Source organism: Salmo salar, chromosome 10 (assembly GCF_965601325.2).
Source record: "Salmo salar chromosome 10, fSalSal1, whole genome shotgun sequence".
Classification (NCBI taxonomy): Eukaryota; Metazoa; Chordata; class Actinopteri; order Salmoniformes; family Salmonidae; genus Salmo; species Salmo salar.
In genome coordinates, this window is record NC_138300.1 from 50,464,524 (window position 1) to 50,480,957 (window position 16,434).

The 16,434-nt window shown below is 46.0% G+C and overlaps 1 protein-coding gene across 2 annotated transcripts in view; it reads left to right on the top strand.

The window, feature by feature from the left end:
- hmcn1 (hemicentin 1) overlaps positions 1-16,372 on the top strand; it is a 236,670-nt gene extending 220,298 nt beyond the window's left edge. The window contains exons 92-106 of one of the 2 annotated variants that reach the window (XM_045687880.2): positions 1,683-1,853; positions 1,960-2,106; positions 2,351-2,488; positions 2,734-2,855; positions 3,162-3,399; positions 4,289-4,351; positions 4,634-4,753; positions 5,086-5,220; positions 6,628-6,741; positions 6,873-6,998; positions 7,249-7,377; positions 9,978-10,319; positions 10,627-10,746; positions 12,552-12,678; positions 14,879-16,372. In XM_045687880.2, the coding sequence (XP_045543836.2) occupies positions 1,683-1,853; positions 1,960-2,106; positions 2,351-2,488; positions 2,734-2,855; positions 3,162-3,399; positions 4,289-4,351; positions 4,634-4,753; positions 5,086-5,220; positions 6,628-6,741; positions 6,873-6,998; positions 7,249-7,377; positions 9,978-10,319; positions 10,627-10,746; positions 12,552-12,678; positions 14,879-15,245 (2,459 nt within the window). In that variant the 3' untranslated portion in view covers positions 15,246-16,372. The remainder of the gene's footprint in view (positions 1-1,682; positions 1,854-1,959; positions 2,107-2,350; positions 2,489-2,733; positions 2,856-3,161; positions 3,400-4,288; positions 4,352-4,633; positions 4,754-5,085; positions 5,221-6,627; positions 6,742-6,872; positions 6,999-7,248; positions 7,378-9,977; positions 10,320-10,626; positions 10,747-12,551; positions 12,679-14,878) is intronic. The other variant, XM_045687881.2, reaches the window with a different exon arrangement.
- Positions 16,373-16,434: the final 62 nt, after the last annotated feature.

The window sequence follows — 16,434 nt, forward strand, 5'->3', positions numbered from 1 at the left end:
GTTCACTGAAGAACAACACAACTCCTGGACCTGACTCCATCAATGCTGAGATCCTAAAACAGGCGGGCTATCTCTGTACCAGAGCAGTTCACCTGTTCATCTATGAGATATGGAGACGAGAGCGTCCACCATCAAAGGAGGGATAAAAAATGTACATTTTCTCAATACAAAAACAAGGGGAACAAATGAATCTGCTGCAACAGCAGGGGCATTTCCCTCCTTGCAGTTGCTGACAAAGTCCAAGCGAAGGTCACGCTCCACAGACTCATCGACATCATCACTGAAGACCTGCTACCTGAGTCCCAGTGCAGCTTCAGAAAGAACAGATGCATGGTGGACATTATCTTCAGTCCACACCAACTGTAGGAAAAGTGCAGTGAACAGAAACAAGACCTGTTCATGGTCTTTGTGGACCTCTCCAAAGCCTTCAACACAGTACACCGTTAGCTCCTTTGGAAGGTCCTCCTGCAGTATGGATGCCCTGAGAAATGTGTGAACATGAGGGGAGGGTGGACAGTTCCTTGAAGGGATGGTGGCCAGAGTGGCAGTCAGGAGTCTGAACCCTTTGAAGTTGGCACTGGTGTGAGTCAAGGGTGTGTCACAACACTCCTGCACAAGGACATTGAAACAGAGAGTGGGGGTGACCCGGGACTTCAGATTGAATGGGAACCTCTTCAAAATCAGGATGCTCCAAATCTGAATGGGTACTTGAGCTCCAGTACGTGGATGATTGCCCTCTTGTGCCTCTCTCACAGCAGCTGTGAGAGCATACAGCAGAATGTTACCATCCCAAAAACAGAGGTCCTATGTCAGTAGTCATCTGACCCTCCACCTGAAACACATTCTCCATCTCAAACTCCTCACTGGCCATTGTACCACACTTTAAATATCTTGGAAGCATCCTCTAGGAAGACTGCAACATCGACCAGGATATCCAGAATCGGGTCAAACAGGCCTCTTCCTGTTTTTAACAACAGCAACCTACCTGCACCTACACACCAAAGTTGCAGTCTACCAGGCAGTGTGTGTATCTACACTCCTTTATGGATGTGAAACATGGACAGTTTACAGCCGACACTTAGAACAACTGGTATCCTTTGACATAAAAGGCCTTCAACACATTTTGAAAGTGATCTGGCAGGACCATGTTCCGCACTTAGAGATCCTACAGAGAACCAAACTGCTGGAGCATTGAGGCGTCCATCACACTCCACCAGCTTAGATGGCTCGGCCATGCTATCTAGGTGCTAGAGGATCGCCCGCCGCGAAAGAGTCTGTGCGGACAGCTACAACTTGGCCGTCGCTCTGCAGGTGGGCAGAAAAAAGCAGCTAAAGGACAAACTGAAGACATCACTAAAGAAGTATGGGATGAACACTGCCTCCCTCCAGACTGTTGCTGCGGAGTGCAGTTGGCCAAGGAAAAAAGGCTGGAACGTAGCCTGGCTAAGCGACAGAGAAGGCATATGACCATGCCTGCTCCAGCCTTAACGGGACAGGCCTTTGTGAGCTCTGTCTGTGGCAGACAGTGTGCATCCCGCATCAGATTATACAGTCATCAGTGAACACACAAGCAGTAGTGGAAGTCATCATCGGATACGATGGACTACCTTAAGTACGCGTGTGTGCAGGTCGATGCGTACTCTGTCATGACTATGTATTTTTATATGTGTGTGTGTTTGCAGTGGATGGTAACTGGGGAGCGTGGCAGCCCTGGGGAGAATGCTCCGCCTCCTGTGCGGGTGGAGAGAGAACTCGAGTCAGACTCTGTAATAACCCGTCGCCTAGCAACGAGGGCCGCCCCTGCCCAGGAGACTCCACCCAGCTGTCCAGGTGTAACGGCCAAGCGTGTCCAGGTATGGTGTGTGTTTGTGTGTGTGTGCATGGCATGTGTGTGCGTGTGTTTGGCATGTGCGTGCCTGTGTGTGCACTAAACCTGTTCTCTCTCTCCATCTCTCCTAGGCGGGCCTCAGAAGGCGAGAGGCAGCATCATAGGAAACATTAACGACGTGGAGTTTGGAATTGCCATCCTCAACGCCACCATCTCTGACAACCAATCAGGAGGCAGGGTTATACACGCCACCATCTCCAATGTGCCCCGGAGCCTGGGTTAGTTAATAGACATGACATTGAGTTCAATATGTACCCTAATAGATTATCTATGGTGTGTTAAATATATAAAGATGTAGGCTGTAGTTGTTTCTAAGCACAGATCAGACAACAGATTCAGGTTTATTTTGTCACGAAGGGAAGAGCTGCACTAATTGACCCCAGTTCAAACGAATCACCCTGTTTCAAATCAAAATCTTCTTGAATGACCCCTGACCTGACCTCACCTGTTGACCCCATGCAGGCCCAGCTATGAGGAAGCTGATCTCCATCCTGAACTCCATCTATTGGACGTCGGCTCAGGAGCTAGGGGAGGCAGTGAACGGCTACTCTCTGACCAGAGGTGTGTTCAGACGGGAGACACAGGTGGAGTTCGCCACAGGTGAGAAGGGGAAGAATTTGGATGTGTGTGTGTGTGTTTGTGTGTGTGTGTGTGTGTGTGTGTGTGTGTGTGTGTGTGTGTGTGTGTGTGTGTGTGTGTGTGTGTGTGTGTGTGTGTGTGTGTGTGTGTGTGTGTGTGTGTGTGTGTGTGTTACCTAATATCACTAAATGGGATAACAGGTATTACCATGAAGACCAGAGAACAAAGGGTTTCAGCCTTTATAAAGCGACCTCTTTGTCCACCAGGTGAGATCCTGAGGATGACCCATGTGGCTCGGGGGCTGGACTCAGACGGAGCACTGCTATTGGATATCGTGCTGAATGGACACATTCTGCAGCTGCCGTCTAATGCTGACATCAGCATCAAGGTAACAGAACACACAGCCCCAGACGTATTACACCCTACACTACACACTCCATACTATCATACTCTCCTCATTTGAGATCTGAAGTGTAACTAAAATCAGTGCTGAAGACAATCTTTGTTTAACATACACAACAGATCTCAAGTTTGGCCCATAATGACAAACTATGATAACCAGACTACAGATCACGATCACAGATCACGATCAAACAATTTAAATGACTTACAAAAAGACAATGAAAGGTGGTTATGAGGTGTAGAACTTGTTGGTTAAGGCTTACCCATGCTGGCTGTTGTTCATCTGACCCAGGACTACACAGAGGACTACATTCAGACTGGTCCAGGCCAGCTGTATGCTTTATCCACCCGGATGTTCAGTATTGATCGGGTCAGTGTGCCCTACTCCTGGAACCACACAATCACCTACGACCCTGACAAGGGAAAGATGCCCTACCTGGTGGAGACGCTCCATGCCTCGGCCATCAGCGCCCACTACCACCCCCTAGAGGAAGTCCTGGAATACAAGATCCACGCCACCATCACCAAGGGTGAGACTTTAAAGTCCTTGTTTTTCTCTCTTTCTCTTTCTCTCTCTTGCTCTCTATACTGTACTTCCCTATTAATTTCCACCCCTCCCCCCTTTTGCCCTCAAAACAGCCTCAATTTGTCGGGGCATGGCCTCTACAAGGCGTCGAAAGTGTTCCACAGGGTTGCTGGCCCATGTTGACTACGATGCTTCCCACAGTTGAGTCAACTTCGCTGAATGTCCTTTAAGTGGTGGACCATTCTTGGTACACACGGGAAACTGTTGAGTGTGAAAAACCCAGCACTGTTGCAGTTCTTGACACTTACTACCATACCCCGTTCAAAAGCACTTAAACCTTTTGTCTTGCCCATTCACCCTCTGAATGGCACACATACACAATCCATGTCTCAATTGTCTCAAGGCTAAACAAAATCCTTCTTTAACCTGTCTCCTCCCCTTCATATACACTGATTGAAGTGGATTTAACAAGTGACATCAATAAGGGATCATAGCTTTCACCTGGATTCACCTGGTCAATCTATGTCATGGAAAGACAGACTGTTCCTAATGTTTTGTACCCTCAGTGTATTTACTACATTACGTTTCCTCTTCACAATAGCAGCACTTACAGTTGACCGGGGCGGCTCTAGCAGGGCAGAAATTTGACAAACTGACTTGTTTGAAAGGTGGCATCCTATGACGGTGTCACGTTGAAAGTCACTGAGCTCTTCAGTAAGGTCATTCTACTGCCAATGTTTGTCTATGGAGATTGAATGGTAGTGTGCTCAATGTTATACACCTGTCAGCAACGGGTGTGGCTGAAATAACCAAATCGACTAGTTTAAAGGTGTCCACATACTTTTGTATATCTCAGTCTCTTTAACGTAACAACCTTATCCATATTCTGTCAGGTGATCGTAGTAACCAGTGTCCCCTTGGCTTCAGGCTGGACTCTGCAGGACCCTACTGTGCAGGTAATCATGACAGACCTCTTATTTTGGTAGTCTGTCTTCTCAACATGGGGAGTTTGTCCACACCTCTGTTCATGCTGGAGCAGTTTCCTTTGTTACATTATGTTCAGTGGAGATTCACTTAAATGCACATTTTAAATTCACTTGAATGCATAATTTGTCTTGAGAAACCATAAGAAACATCATTTTAAACAGTGTTTGGGGTAAAATGGCAGAGTATAAGTCCTAGCTCATGTCAGTATCCACGTTGAGTATAAGACTGTTATTGTTTGTGTTATGATTCAGATGAGGATGAGTGTAAGGAGAGGAACCCTTGTTCTCATGCCTGTCACAATGCCATGGGAACCTACTATTGCTCATGTCCCCGAGGACTCACCATCTCAGCTGACGGCAGGACCTGTCAGGGTACGCCCCACACACACAAACACACACGCACTATGGGCTAGATTAAATCCGGATCGCGGAAGTATCACGGGAGTTCCGTGTAAAAATGTACAGGTCATTTCCAATTGAGCCGACATACGCAGCGTTTACTGTGAATGCAGTCTCTACAATTCAATCAAGCTATAAAACGGATCTTCTGTGATATTTCTTCCATACGGATTGAATCGAGCCCTATGTACACTGAAAAACAAATACCTATTTAATTCCTCCATACAACCACCTTTACTCGCATAGAATCTCTGCCTCTGTTTAAAGACTTAATGTCTAATGATTCCCTCTCTCTATGTTCTCAGACATTGATGAGTGTTCTCTGGGTGGGCACATGTGCCATGACGGGCAGGACTGTGAGAACACCATTGGCTCCTACCGCTGTGTGATGCGCTGTGGGCGGGGCTTCAGAAGGACAGCCGATGGACACAGTTGCCAAGGTTACACTCATTTCCATTTTCAAGCTTGTCAGTAGTTAATACAGTATATTAAGTGTCATTACTATGTAAGGTTGTTGCGGTGACCACATTACCGTCACACCGGCAGTCATGAGTCAGGGCTCCCGAGTGGCTCAGCGGTCTAAGGCACTGCATCTCCGTGCTAGAGGTGTCACTACAGACCCTGGTTCGAACCCAGGCTGTATCACAACCAGCTGTGATCGGGAGTCCCATAGGGCAGCGCACAATTGGCCCAGTGTCGTCTGGGTTTGGGCGGTGTAGGCCATCATTGTAAATAAGAATTTGTTCTTTAACTGACTTGCCTAGTTAAATAAAGGTTAAATAAAAAATCAGGTTGCTAACGGCCTGATACTCAGGGCTCCATTGCCCCTCCATCAGGTCCTAATGGCATGGTACTCAGGGCTCCATTGCCCCTCCATCAGGTCCTAATGGTCTGGTACTCAGGGCTCTATTGCCCCTCCATCAGGTCCTAATGGTCTGGTACTCAGGGCTCTATTGCCCCTCCATCAGGTCCTAATGGCCTGGTACTCAGGGCTCTATTGTCCCTCCATCAGGTCCTAATGGCCTGGTACTCAGGGCTCTATTGTCCCTCCATCAGGTCCTAATGGCCTGGTACTCAGGGTACTGTTGTCCCTCTAACCAGTCTGACATCAATGCAAATGCAATCAAAAATCACATCAAATACTTATCAAAACAGGATGTTCTTTTAAAACTCACCTCTCCTCACTATAGTTCTGTATTTATAGTGTATGCTTTGATTTCTATGGCATTCTAAGGTTTGTATCATACACTACTAAAGTTGCCAAATAACTCAAAATCTAGCATATAGGACCTGTTTCAAATGATCACTTTTACGCTCAATATAGCCACTTCATATGGGCACGTCCTCCAGAATGGGAAAAATATCATTTCTATTTTATTCAGCTAAGTTCAATTATGTTCTTCTTACTATAAAATCATATAATATAAAATAATGGCAAGGTGATTATAAGCATATTGTATCTTGTCAGCTAAATGAATAATCCTAGAGCCTATGGCATGGTGCATAGCCAGATAACATACAGTAGGCCAACTCATATTCTGTTCTTCAGAAATACATTTTCTTCATATCATAATGTTTCTTCAGACCTGCCTAAGATAAAAAAATAGATTTATTGTGATGCTTTATATTACATTGATTTATTATACTTTTTTAAATGTAGATGTTCCAAAAGCTCGCATCATCAGCTTTAATGCATGGTGGCCTGGAGATGCTAAACGTGTTTATGTTAATTAACGGTTAATTACCGTGAGACCAGCAGTCTGTTGCATGACAATAACCGGCTGACAAAAAGCTATTTCCAAGCTGTAATTGTATTATTGTTTATTTGATTTTGGTTCATTTTCAAGATATTAATGAGTGCCAGGAGTCTAACCCGTGTAACCAGCACTGTCTGAACACCATCGGTAGCTACCGCTGTGCCTGTGAGCCCGGATACCAACTCAGGAACCGCCGCTGTATAGGTGAGCACAGTACACTACAGACTGGGTCGGCACAATAGTGTGAAACGGGTTTTGAAGGTTTCAGTTCTGGACCTGACCTGCTTCTCTTTCTCTCTCTTTCTCTCTCTCTCGCCCTCTCTCTCTCTCCTCAGACATAAATGAGTGCAGACAGAGGGTGTGTCGTTCAGACCAGCAGTGTAAGAACATGCGGGGAAGCTACACCTGTATTGACCTTTGCCCTGCTGGCATGACCAAAGGTGCCAACGGGACGTGTGTGGGTGAGTGTTCCAGAACTGGGCATCAGCCCCTTCATACCTCACTCTTACCCCACTTCAAAAGACACTATTCAAAACTGAAAGGAGGATTTTGTGTCCAGTAGATCTGAGGATAACCTACTATAAATGTTTAAAGAAAAGGTTGGGAGTGGGTGGATTTTATATACAGCCCTTTCTGTTTGGTGGGGTAATGGTTTCAATGTCAAATATCTATATTCAATATAAAACCTCTCCATGTGTCTTCCCCCTATAGATATAGATGAATGCAGAGACGGGACCCACCAGTGCAGATACAACCAGATCTGTGAGAACAGCAGAGGGAGCTACCATTGTACATGTCCCAGGGGTTATCGCTCTCAGGGTGTAGGACGCCCCTGTGTGGGTACGTACCCCCTCTACCCCCAAACCACCTCACCCACCACCCCTCACCCACTACCCCTCAGACCGCGACCTCAGCTGCCCTGCTTCTGCACGCAGACCTCCACTATCCCTCACCCACTGTACCTCACCTACTACCCCTCACCTACTACCCACTACCCCTCACCCACTATACCTCACCCACTACCCCTCACTCCTTACCCACCACCCCTCACCCCTTGTCCACTACTCCTCACCCCACTACCCCACCACCCCTCACCCACTACCTCTCACCCTTCACCACTACCCCTCACCCACTATCCTTTACCCACTACCCCTCACTCCTTACCCACTACCCCTCACTCATTTTACATTTACATTTTAGTAATTTAGCAGACGCTCTTATCCAGAGCGACTTACAGTAGTGAATGCATACATTTCATGAATTTTTTCTCTGTACTGGTCCCCCTCGTTACCCACTACCCCTCACCCCTTACCCACTACTCCTCACCCCACCACCCCACACCCACTACCTCTCACCCTTCACCACTACCCCTCACCCGCTATCCCTTACCCACTACCACTAACCCACTACCCCTCACCCACTACCCCTCACCCACTACCCCTTACCCAATACCCCTCACCCAATACACCTCAGCCACTAAACCTCACCTCAGGGGGTCCTGCTTCTGCACGCATACCTCTCTCCATCTCTCCCCCAGTCCCTGCTCTAAGCTGCAGTAATACCCCAGCCAGCTGTGGCATCACATCCTCCCTCTGCCTTTCTAATGCTAATGTAGCTAAAGAACTGTTGTCTTCTGTGGAAATCCCTTACTATCTCATAACTATCACAAAGAGAAGATGAGCACTAGGTACTGAGTGGCTGTGTAGTTAGTGTAAACACAGGGTTAACAGAAAGGTAAGGAGCCACAGACAGGACAACAGGAAAGGGACCTGGAATGAACCTGTCTGTCTGTCATCACAAGGCCAGCATCTCTCTCTCTCCCTCTTGGCTCTGTCACTCTTACACCTGAGTTTCCACCTTTGGCCTTTTGACCTTTCACTCTGGGTTGCACCCAACCTGGGGTCGCTTTGCTTTGTAATGGCATACACTCACTGTCTCTGTCCGTATCCCCTATGACATCATCAACACTGGACACTGATGTCTACTCTGTACCTACTTACCTGTAAAATGTGAATATTTTGTTGCATTAAATTAGATATACAGTATGTTTCATTTAAATTTCAAGTGGCAACATTTTAACTGAGCATCATAGTGAGTTAAGAGACTGTTTGGCAAACCTGCAAAAGTATGTGTTTACAATATATACAGATGACGGTCTCTATCCAATCCGTATTGCGCAAGTTCCGCGTTACAGCATGATTGGAATTTAAAGGCAATTTTCCCACGTTAGCGGAGACTGCATTCATGGTAAACGCTGCATATATCGGCTCAATCGAAAATGATCTTGACATTTCTATCGCACAATCTGTAAAGCTTCAGCGATTGAATAGAGCCCTTGGATTTTATTTAATTCAAGCATTCTTGTTTGGTGTGAGATGTAATTAATTCTCTCATTGAAAAAGTTAAAAGGTGGGCCTCCTGAGTGGCGCAGTGGTCTAAAGAACTGCATCGCAGTGCTAGAGGCGTCACTACAGACCTGGGTTTGATCCCGTGCTGTATTACAACCGGCCGTGATCAGGAGTCCCATAGGACTGCGCGCAATTGGCCCAGCGTCATCCGGGTTAGGGGAGGGTTTGGCCGGGGGGGCTTTACTTGGCTTCTCATGCTCTAGTGACTCCTTGTGGCAGGCCGGGCGCCTGCAGGCTGACCTTGGTCGTCAGTTGAAAGGTGTTTCCTCCGACACATTGGTGTGGCTGGCTTCTGGCTTAAGTGGGCGGGTGTTAAGAAGCGTGGTTTGGCGAGTCATGTTTCGGAGGACTTCCCGCTGGGAAGTTGCAGTGATGAGACAAGATCGAAATTGGGGAGAAAAAGGGGGTAAAATACAACATAAATAAAAAGTTAAAAGACACTTTTTAGATGAATACACTTATGCCTTAGGGACATGATATGTATTGTCAAACGTTGGGGTGATTGTTCCTGTACGTTGGGGTGATTGTTTTCCATCTCTTCCTTTCTCATCCTCTTGTCTTCCTCACACCACTGTATTTTCCCACTTCATCTGCTTCTTCCTTAACTGCCTTATCCTCTGTCTATCTGTATGTTTCCCCTGCTCCATATCCCCCACTTTACTCAACTTTTACTCTTGCCTGTTTTCTTCCTTTTCTCCTCCTCTTTCTCTTCCCTCCTTCCTCCTCTCTCTCTTCCCTCCTCCCTCTCTTCCCTCCTCCCCCCTCTCTCTTCCCTCCTCTCTCTCTTCCCTCCTCCCTCCTCCCCCCTCCCTCTCTTCCATCTTTCCTCCTCTCTCTCCCCTGCTCCCCCTCCCTCTCTTCCCTCTCTCTTCCCTCCTACCCCCTCTCTCTCTTCCCTTCCCTCCCTTCTCTCCTACCCCCTGCCCCCTCTCTCTCTTCCCCCTGCCACCTTTCTCTTCCCTTCTCTCTTTCCCTCCTGCCCCCTCTCTCTCTTCCCTCCCCCCTCTCTCTGTGGTGCTGTGACATCACCAGACAGTAATGAGTGTGAGCATGCGCCCCATCCCTGCGCGCACCAGTGCCTCAACACCCCCGGCAGCTTCAAGTGTGTGTGCCCGCCAGGGCGCCACCTGCTTGGGGATGGAAAGTCCTGCGCGGGGCTGGAGAAGCTGCCTCCCAGCTACCAGAGCTTCTCATACGGCTACAGCTCTTCCCAGCACTCCCCTGAGCGGAGCGCCTTCCAGCGCCAGTACCACAGCCTGGCATCTCAGAGCTACCCCTCCTACGCTGCCACTGGGGGGCGCTATAGGCAGCGTAGACGCAGGGAGGCCCTGGCCTGTCCGCAGGGGTACGAGGCCAGGGGTGGCCGTTGCCTAGGTAACTATAGAGGAGGCAGGGGGACAGGCAGAGGGGGAGGAGTTTGAAAGGAGAGGAGGGCCTGGCTGCATGGCTGTGCTACCTGGGGTTTGCTTCCCCTTGTTTTCTAAAACACCTTTATAACATGTTTCAACTGATAAATGTTTCCTCTGTGTGTGTGTGTGTGTGTGTGTGTGTGTGTGTGTGTGTGTGTGTGTGTGTGTGTGTGTGTGTGTGTGTGTGTGTGTGTGTGTGTGTGTGTGTGTGTGTGTGTGTGTGTGTGTGTGTGTGTGTGTGTGTGTGTGTGTGTGTGTGTGTTTGTGTGTAGACATCAACGAGTGTGAGGTGAGGGACACGTGCCAGCATGAGTGTATGAACACTCCAGGGAGCCATAGGTGTCAGTGTCCGGCCGGCTACCGCCTCATGACCAACGGCAAGACCTGCCAAGGTGAGCAGAACACCTCCCCCTCAGTCAGTCAGTCAATCGATGAATCAGTTATTCACGTTATTTATATATCTATCCATTCGTCATTGCTCAGAGAGCATCCCTATATTCTACTATAAGAAAATACATTAAATGAAATCATTTGATGAGGAAAATGTATCTATGTAAAAGTTGCAGGTACAGTATACTCAATAACTGCATCGGTTTAACCACCTCCTGTATTGTGGTGTTATGTATCGGTACATGTTGTATAACTACCTCCTGTATTGTGGTGTTATGTATCGGTACATGTTGTATAACTAACTCCTGTATTGTGGTGTTATGTATCGGTACATGTTGTATAACTACCTCCTGTATTGTGGTGTTATGTATCGGTACATGTTGTATAACTACCTCCTGTATTGTGGTGTTATGTATCGGTACATGTTGTATAACTACCTCCTGTATTGTGGTGTTATGTATCGGTACATGTTGTATAACTACCTCCTGTATTGTGGTGTTATGTATCGGTACATGTTGTATAACTAACTCCTGTATTGTGGTGTTATGTATCGGTACATGTTGTATAACTAACTCCTGTATTGTGGTGTTATGTATCGGTACATGTTGTATAACTAACTCCTGTATTGTGGTGTTATGTATCGGTACATGTTGTATAACTAACTCCTGTATTGTGGTGTTATGTATCGGTAGATGTTGTATAACTAACTCCTGTATTGTGGTGTTATGTATCGGTACATGTTGTATAACTAACTCCTGTATTGTGGTGTTATGTATCGGTACATGTTGTATAACCACCTCCTGTATTGTGGTGTTATGTATCGGTACATGTTGTGTAACTACCTCCTGTATTGTGGTGTTATGTATCGGTACATGTTGTATAACTACCTCCTGTATTGTGGTGTTATGTATCGGTACATGTTGTATAACTACCTCCTGTATTGTGGTGTTATGTATCGGTACATGTTGTGTAACTAACTCCTGTATTGTGGTGTTATGTATCGGTACATGTTGTATAACTAACTCCTGTATTGTGGTGTTATGTATCGGTACATGTTGTATAACCACCTCCTGTATTGTGGTGTTATGTATCGGTACATGTTGTATAACCAACTCCTGTATTGTGGTGTTATGTATCGGTACATGTTGTATAACTAACTCCTGTATTGTGGTGTTATGTATCGGTACATGTTGTATAACTAACTCCTGTATTGTGGTGTTATGTATCGGTACATGTTGTATAACTACCTCCTGTATTGTGGTGTTATGTATCGGTACATGTTGTATAACTACCTCCTGTATTGTGGTGTTATGTATCGGTACATGTTGTATAACTACCTCCTGTATTGTGGTGTTATGTATCGGTACATGTTGTATAACTACCTCCTGTATTGTGGTGTTATGTATCGGTACATGTTGTATAACTAACTCCTGTATTGTGGTGTTATGTATCGGTACATGTTGTATAACTAACTCCTGTATTGTGGTGTTATGTATCGGTACATGTTGTATAACTAACTCCTGTATTGTGGTGTTATGTATCGGTACATGTTGTATAACTAACTCCTGTATTGTGGTGTTATGTATCGGTACATGTTGTATAACTACCTCCTGTATTGTGGTGTTATGTATCGGTACATGTTGTATAACTAACTCCTGTATTGTGGTGTTATGTATCGGTACATGTTGTATAACTAACTCCTGTATTGTGGTGTTATGTATCGGTACATGTTGTATAACTAACTCCTGTATTGTGGTGTTATGTATTGCTATACGTTGTATAACTAACTCCTATATTGTGAGGGCAGATATAGATGAGTGTCTGGAGCAGAATGTCCAGTGTGGGACCAACAGGATGTGCTTTAACATGAGAGGAAGTTACCAGTGTATCGATACACCCTGCCCACCTAACTACCAGAGAGACCCAGCAACAGGGTAACCAGTAAACACACACATTGACTCACACTCTTATGTGCATTTGGAGAGTATTCAGACCCCTTGACTTTTTCCACATTTTATTACGTTACAGCCTTCTTTTAAAATTGATTAAATCGTTTTTTCCCCCCTCATCAATCTACACACAATACCCCATAATGACAAAGCATGAACTGGTTTTTAGAAATGTTGGCACATTTATTAAAAATAAAAAACAGAAATAATACATTTACATAAGTATTCAGACCCTTTACTCAGTACTTTGTTGAAGCATCTTTGGCAGTGATTACAGCCTCAAGTCTTCTTGGGTATGATGCTACAAGCTTGGCACACCTGTATTTGGGGAGTTTCTCCCATTCTTCTCTGCAGATCCTCTCAAGCTCTGTCAGGTTGGATGGGGAGCGTCGCTGCATCACTATTTTCAGGTCTCTCCAGAGATGTTTGATCGGGTTCAAGTCCAGGCTCTGGCTGGGCCACTCAAGGACATTCAGAGACTTGTCCTAAAGCCACTCCTGCGTTGTCTTGGCTGTGTGCTTAGGGTCGTTGTCCTGTTGGAAGGTGAACCTTCATCCCAGTCTGAGGTCCTGAGCACTCTGTTGCAGGTTTTCATCAAGGATCTCTCTGTACTTTGCTCTGTTCATCTTTCCCTCGATCCTGACTAGTCTCCCAGTCTCTGCCGCTGAAAAACACCCCCACAGCATGATGCTGCCACCACCATGCTTCACCGTAAGGATGGTGCCAGGTTTCCTCCAGACATGACGCTTGGCATTCAGGCCAAAGAGTTCAATATTGGTTTCATCAGACCAGAGAATCTTGTTTCTCATGGTCTGAGAGTCTTTAGGTGCCTTTTGGCAAACTCCAAGCGGACTGTCATGTACGTTTTTAGAGATGTCCTTCTGGAAAGTTCTACCATCTCCACAGAGGAACTCTGGAGCTCTGTCAGAGTGACCATCGGGTTCTTGGTCACCTCCCTGATCAAGGCCTTTCTCCCCTGATTGCTCAGTTTGGCCGGGTGGCCAGCTCAATGGAGGGTCTTGGTGGTTCCAAACATAATCCATTTAAGAATGATGGAGGCCAGTGTGTTCTTGGGGACCTTTAATGCAGCAGAAATGTTTGGGTACCCTTCGCCAGATCTGTGCATCGACACAATCCTGTTTCGGAGCTCTACGGACAATTCCTTCGACCTCATGGCTTGGTTTTTGCTCTAACATGCACTGTCCACTGTGGGACCTTATATCGACAGGTGTGTGCCTTTCCAAATCATGTTCAATCAATTGAATTCACCACAGGTTCCAATCAAGTTGTAGAAACATCTCAGGATGATCAATGGAAACAGGATGCACCAGAGCTCAATTTCAAGTCTCATAGCAAAGGGTCTGAATACTTATGCAAATATGGTATTTCAGTTTCTTTGTTTTTATGAATTTGCCCAAAAAATCTAAATACCTGTTTTAATTTTCTCATTATAGGGTATTGTCTGTAGATTGATGAGGATTATTTATTTATTTAATCAATTTTAGAATAAGGCTGTATCATAACAAAATGTGGAAAAAGTCGAGGGGTCTGAATACTTTCCGAATGCGCCGTACCATCATACACACAACCACTAACACACACTTGCATACCGGTACCTTCTCCAGCACGTTGTTTACTATACATTTGTTGCATTTTGTCTGAAGAATCATGCAGTATACGCACTTAAGACCTAGACTCAATCAGATCAAGTGTTAACCAGGGATAGCCGACACCCGCATAGCTGATGTTTTGGCCGTGTCGGAGGTGGAACTATGTTGGAGCTGTAAAATTGGCAAGCAGTTGCTCTTGTGATCATTGTCACAAAGCCATAACCGTCCTACTCACGTTAGAAGTTCAGAATGAGAAGGTGTAGCCTATATAGAAATAATGTTGCTCAAACTGAAAATCATTAAACGAAATTGAGGATTTCTATCAGCCTTATCAAGGTGTAGATTACATCTCACTTTCCAGTGTTCCAACTTGTAAACAGACTGCATTAGATTTCTGTTAATGTGACTCAGTGCAGCCAATGGCAATGTCCCCTTTAGGTATAATTCCAGGAGCCGCTTGTGTATTTGACAGCTCTAACGCTATGCGGATGTCGGCTAAAGCGGATCTGATTGAATAGAGCCCTAAGTACAGAATACCCTAGCGAAGTATCCATGTTTTGTGTTCTGTGTTCTAGGTTCTGTCTGAAGAAATGCCCTCCCAACGACCTGGAGTGTGCACTGAGCCCTTACGCACTGGAGTACAAGCTGCTGTCCCTCCCCTTTGGCATTGCGGCCAATCAGGACCTGATCCGGCTGGTGGCGTACACGCAGGACGGCGTGGTGCACCCCCGGACCTCCTTCCTGGTGGTGGACGAGGACGTGACGTTGCCCTTCGCCCTGCGAGACGAGAACCTGAAAGGGGTGCTGTTCACAACCAAGGCCCTCCGAGAGCCCCACACTTTCAGGATGAAGGTGCGCTCCCTGTCCTACAGCGCTGACGGAGGCATCGAGTACCAGACTACCTTCATCGTCTACATCGCCGTCTCCGCCTACCCCTACTGAGAGCACTTTAAAACGACGGTGTAAAAGGAGGGGGGGGGGCACTGAAAAGGTTACGACCTCTGTATGCAGCACCACTGCGAACGAGCATGTGTGTGGATGTATGTGTGTGTGGGTGTGTGTGTGGTTGGTTGGTTGGTAAAGCTGCCACATAAGTAAATGGGAACTAGTAGAAAAAGACTGTTTGTATATGAGAACTAAGGTGGGACAGGAGAACAGCACTGCAATCCCAGGAGGCAGATTAGGAAATGACTCAACACTCGCCCCTGGTGCACACCAAAAAGTTTACAGAATAGCGAGTTCCCCTCGGATGGAAGTAAACATCTATTTATTGGCCAGATATCCTAAATAGAATCCTGTTCTCTCCAATGTTAAGAGGCTTTGTGGATCTAGAATGAATTGTTTGACCCTCTTGTACTTTACACTGCCCTCTCCCGTCCACAAGGTGTTGTGATATTTACAGATGACCCAGACTGCTTCTCCAGGTCCCATGATGAGTCCACCGTTGGCCCAGAATGTAGTCTTCCTCCCCTCCTCAGGCTTAAAGTGGTAGAGACAAGAAACATTAGCTAGCCTTTATTTACATCTACCTATTAACTTATTGGGAAGTGCTTGAATACCAAAAAAAGGGTCAGTTCCCTCCTTTGCTCAACTCTTTGGCTGGTTGCTCGCAGAATGTTGTGACATCAGACCGGAGAACAGAGCAAGTCATTTGATTGGTCTGAAATGGTGCCTGTAGAGTCTTGTTGGCGAGAGGAGTTTGGCTGTCTCAGTCAAACTCAGACTTAGATAGACATTGCATCATTGTATCACATCCTCTCTATGGTCAAACTCTTGCCCACCTCAGGTAATCACCCCTCTTCCTCATCCCCAGAGTACACAACACACTCCTCCTCCATTACCAGTGTGTCCGATGGGAACAGTAGTAGTCATTACTTCATTACACTCAATACAATCACAACATTAAAGGTTCATAGGATTCTTTTAACCACTTCATCCTTAGTCAGTTACCAAGATGTATTCTATTTTTATGATTTGTATAGAAGTGTTTGCTTTTTCTTGTAATGTATTTCTATACTGTATTTTACTGTATTACATTTTTATAAAAAATAAAAGATATACAATCATGATAGAGGTGTTTCTGTGACCAGTTATCTGCTGTACCACAAGACTACTTTTCACCAGTAAATAA